At 51.2% G+C, this 2773-nt stretch overlaps 1 protein-coding gene across 1 annotated transcript in view; it reads left to right on the top strand.

The window, feature by feature from the left end:
• The window catches only part of HK1 (hexokinase 1), a 72144-nt gene that overhangs the window by 56693 nt on the left and 12678 nt on the right, over nucleotides 1-2773 (top strand). Inside the window, exons 10-11 of the mRNA XM_012658457.1 lie at nucleotides 1095-1243; nucleotides 1550-1669. Coding sequence (XP_012513911.1) covers nucleotides 1095-1243; nucleotides 1550-1669 — 269 coding nt within the window. The remainder of the gene's footprint in view (nucleotides 1-1094; nucleotides 1244-1549; nucleotides 1670-2773) is intronic.

The raw sequence follows: 2773 nt of genomic DNA, 5'->3' as shown, positions 1-2773 counted from the left end.
AGGCGTGAGCCACCGCGCCTGGCCCGATGCCCCCTTCTTAAGTCCTGATGGAGTGTGTGTAAAGTAGGCGGGGGCCAGCCAGCCTCAATGCTGCCCTTAGTGGTTCTCATCGGAGCTGAGCACAGGCAGTCTGAGGAGCTTTTTGGGTGAGTCCTTTAAGTAATGAATATTTGTGATATGAATATGTCCTACATGTAAGTTACTTATTATTGCATTATAAACCACTCTCAAACCTAGTGGCTTAAAACAACCACCATTTATTATTGCTCATGTGTCTATGGGGGTTAGCTGGATGCTTCTGCTCATAGGGGCCAGGCGTGGCTGACCTCTGCTGGACTCATCCCTGCATCTGCAGTCAGCTGGGGGGTCAGCGGGGAGGCTGATGGCAGACAGCCCCCCCTTATACATCCAGCAGGTGGCTGTCAGCTGGGGTGCAGGGGTGCCTGGCCCTGGGTCCCATCCTCTGGTAGGCCACCAGGCTGTTCTCGTGGTAGCAGCAGTGTCCATGAGGGCAAAGGAAGACTTCAAAGCCTCTTGGAGGCCGAGGCTGGGGACTGGCTCAGCTTTGCCTCTGCCACACTCTTTTGGCCGAAGCAAGTCATGGGGCTGGGTCAGATCCAAGGGGAGGCGAAGTAGACTCCGTCTTTTGCTCTGTTTGGTGGGAGGAACTGCACAGCCACATTGCAAAGAAGGCCGGGTACAGGGGAGGGAATGATTGTAGCCATTTTTGCAAATACTTTAGACATTGACATCAATTATTAATTTTTATGTGAGGTTTTCTAAAACCAGGGCATTATTGCTAGGCTTTTTAGTAACCCTGGTGAAGTTTGTTTATTGTGACAAGCAATTCGCCTACGGGGCCTTTTGTCCTTGCAATATGGCTCACAGTTGGAGGTGGTCAGTGACACAGTGCCTGTGCCTCCTCTGAGCCTGTGCTGTGTGCTGGAGGGAGGAGTCACAGCTTCTCCCTGGATTCAGTGTGGGACGCCCTTTTTGGATGAGTTCTCCCCTGGGAATACTGGAGTCTTGGAGTTACTGGCTGCCAAGAAGCACCTAGCTGTTTTTGACATTGTTTATGTTCTTGACTGCAACAGAGCATGGTGACTTCTTGGCCCTGGATCTTGGAGGAACGAATTTCCGCGTCCTGCTGGTGAAAATCCGTAGTGGGAAGAAGAGAACGGTGGAAATGCACAACAAGATCTATGCCATTCCCATTGAAATCATGCAAGGCACTGGGGAAGAGGTGAGACAGTTCTGCTGGTGTCTGTGCACACATGGCAACGGCATTGGTGGTTACGTGATGACCAGAATCCTCGTGATCCCACGGCTGTGCATTTGTGCCCTTTGTGGCCCCAGAGCATTGGGTACTTTCAGCCATACCTGGCTTATGATGCTCCGGTGACTGGGAAGATCCTGGAGAATGGGGCTGTCTGTGTGTGTTGGAGAATGTTTGCACATGTATGTGTTTATGCACGGGTGCACACGTGTACATGTGCACTGAAACTATGAAACCACAGAGACATGGCTAGTCCTTTCTTTTCTCTTGCAGCTGTTTGACCACATCGTCTCCTGCATCTCTGACTTCCTGGACTACATGGGGATCAAAGGCCCCAGGATGCCTCTGGGCTTCACGTTCTCATTTCCCTGCGAGCAGAAGAGTCTGGATGCGGTGAGTGCCTTTCCTCCAGGCCTCAGTCCCGGGGCAGCACTGATTCCCCTGTGGCCAGGGAGGGCTGGCTCACATGTCACAGTGGGTTGACCGAGGCTTTTCACTCTTCTTTTATCTTTGAAAGCACTGCCTCTTTTGGGAAGCCTGTTTCTCCAAGCAAAAGGAACCTCACCCTTTTCTGTGTTCCCTGTTTCTTTGATTGTTGCCTTGATTGTGGCACATCTCACACAGTTACTTAACAGTGACTGTGTCTGTCTTTTCTGCTAGTAATACGCTCCCTGACAACAACCTGTGTCCCCACACGCCCCCCAGCATAGTGTCCAATCAGAGGGGATAAATGTTCAGTAAATGGGATGGGACAGGGCCCAAGATCAGGGCTTGAGCACCTGCGGGGTGCCAAGTGCTGGGCTCGGAGCTGCAGGTCACAGCGCCTGTGCTCAGGGAGCCCACGTTCAGTGGCAGAGCCAAGCCCTCAGGCCCGCAGCGCCATACTGAGCTGCAAGGGCTGGGGCAGAAGGAACCCGTGCTGGGCAGAGTCACGGTGATGGACCAGAGTCAGGGTGGCAAATCGGAGCCTGTCCTGTTGGAAGAGCTTCAGGGAGCTCTGCGTGCCACAGGAGGCGGCCCTGGAGACAGGCTTTAGGCCAGGATTTAAGGCTTGATTGGCAGCAGTACTAGGAGAGCTAGGTAGGGCCACCTGCCTCTGTAAACCGGTTCTTCCAGTCACGTTGCTGACTTGGACTTCTTTCCTCTAAAGCCCTTTTAGATCATAGCAGTTGGATCTATATAAGCTTGTGTTTTTTGTTTTTTGTTTTTTTTTTTAAGCTTTTAAATGTCCAGTGATTATTTTTTTTTTAAGGCAGTTTGCTTTCACCTGTATTCATCATAGTGAATACATACCTGTGGCATTTTTCCCAACAAGTGTTTTAACTTCAGTCCGATGAAACCTAAAGTTTACTTTGGGTAGTAACAGTGTTACTGGAACCACAGTTTCCCTCAGTTATGTTGTCAGCAGACTCTTCTTCAGGGGAACTAGTGGGTTACACCAGGAGCAGCACCGGGCTGGGGATCAGGGGATCTGGGTTCTTGCCCAGTATTGCCATT

This window comes from Propithecus coquereli, unplaced genomic scaffold (genome assembly GCF_000956105.1).
Source record: "Propithecus coquereli isolate 6110/MARCELLA unplaced genomic scaffold, Pcoq_1.0 Scaffold117, whole genome shotgun sequence".
Lineage (NCBI taxonomy): Eukaryota > Metazoa > Chordata > Mammalia > Primates > Indriidae > Propithecus > Propithecus coquereli.
This window is presented reverse-complemented; position numbering and strand designations above follow the sequence as displayed.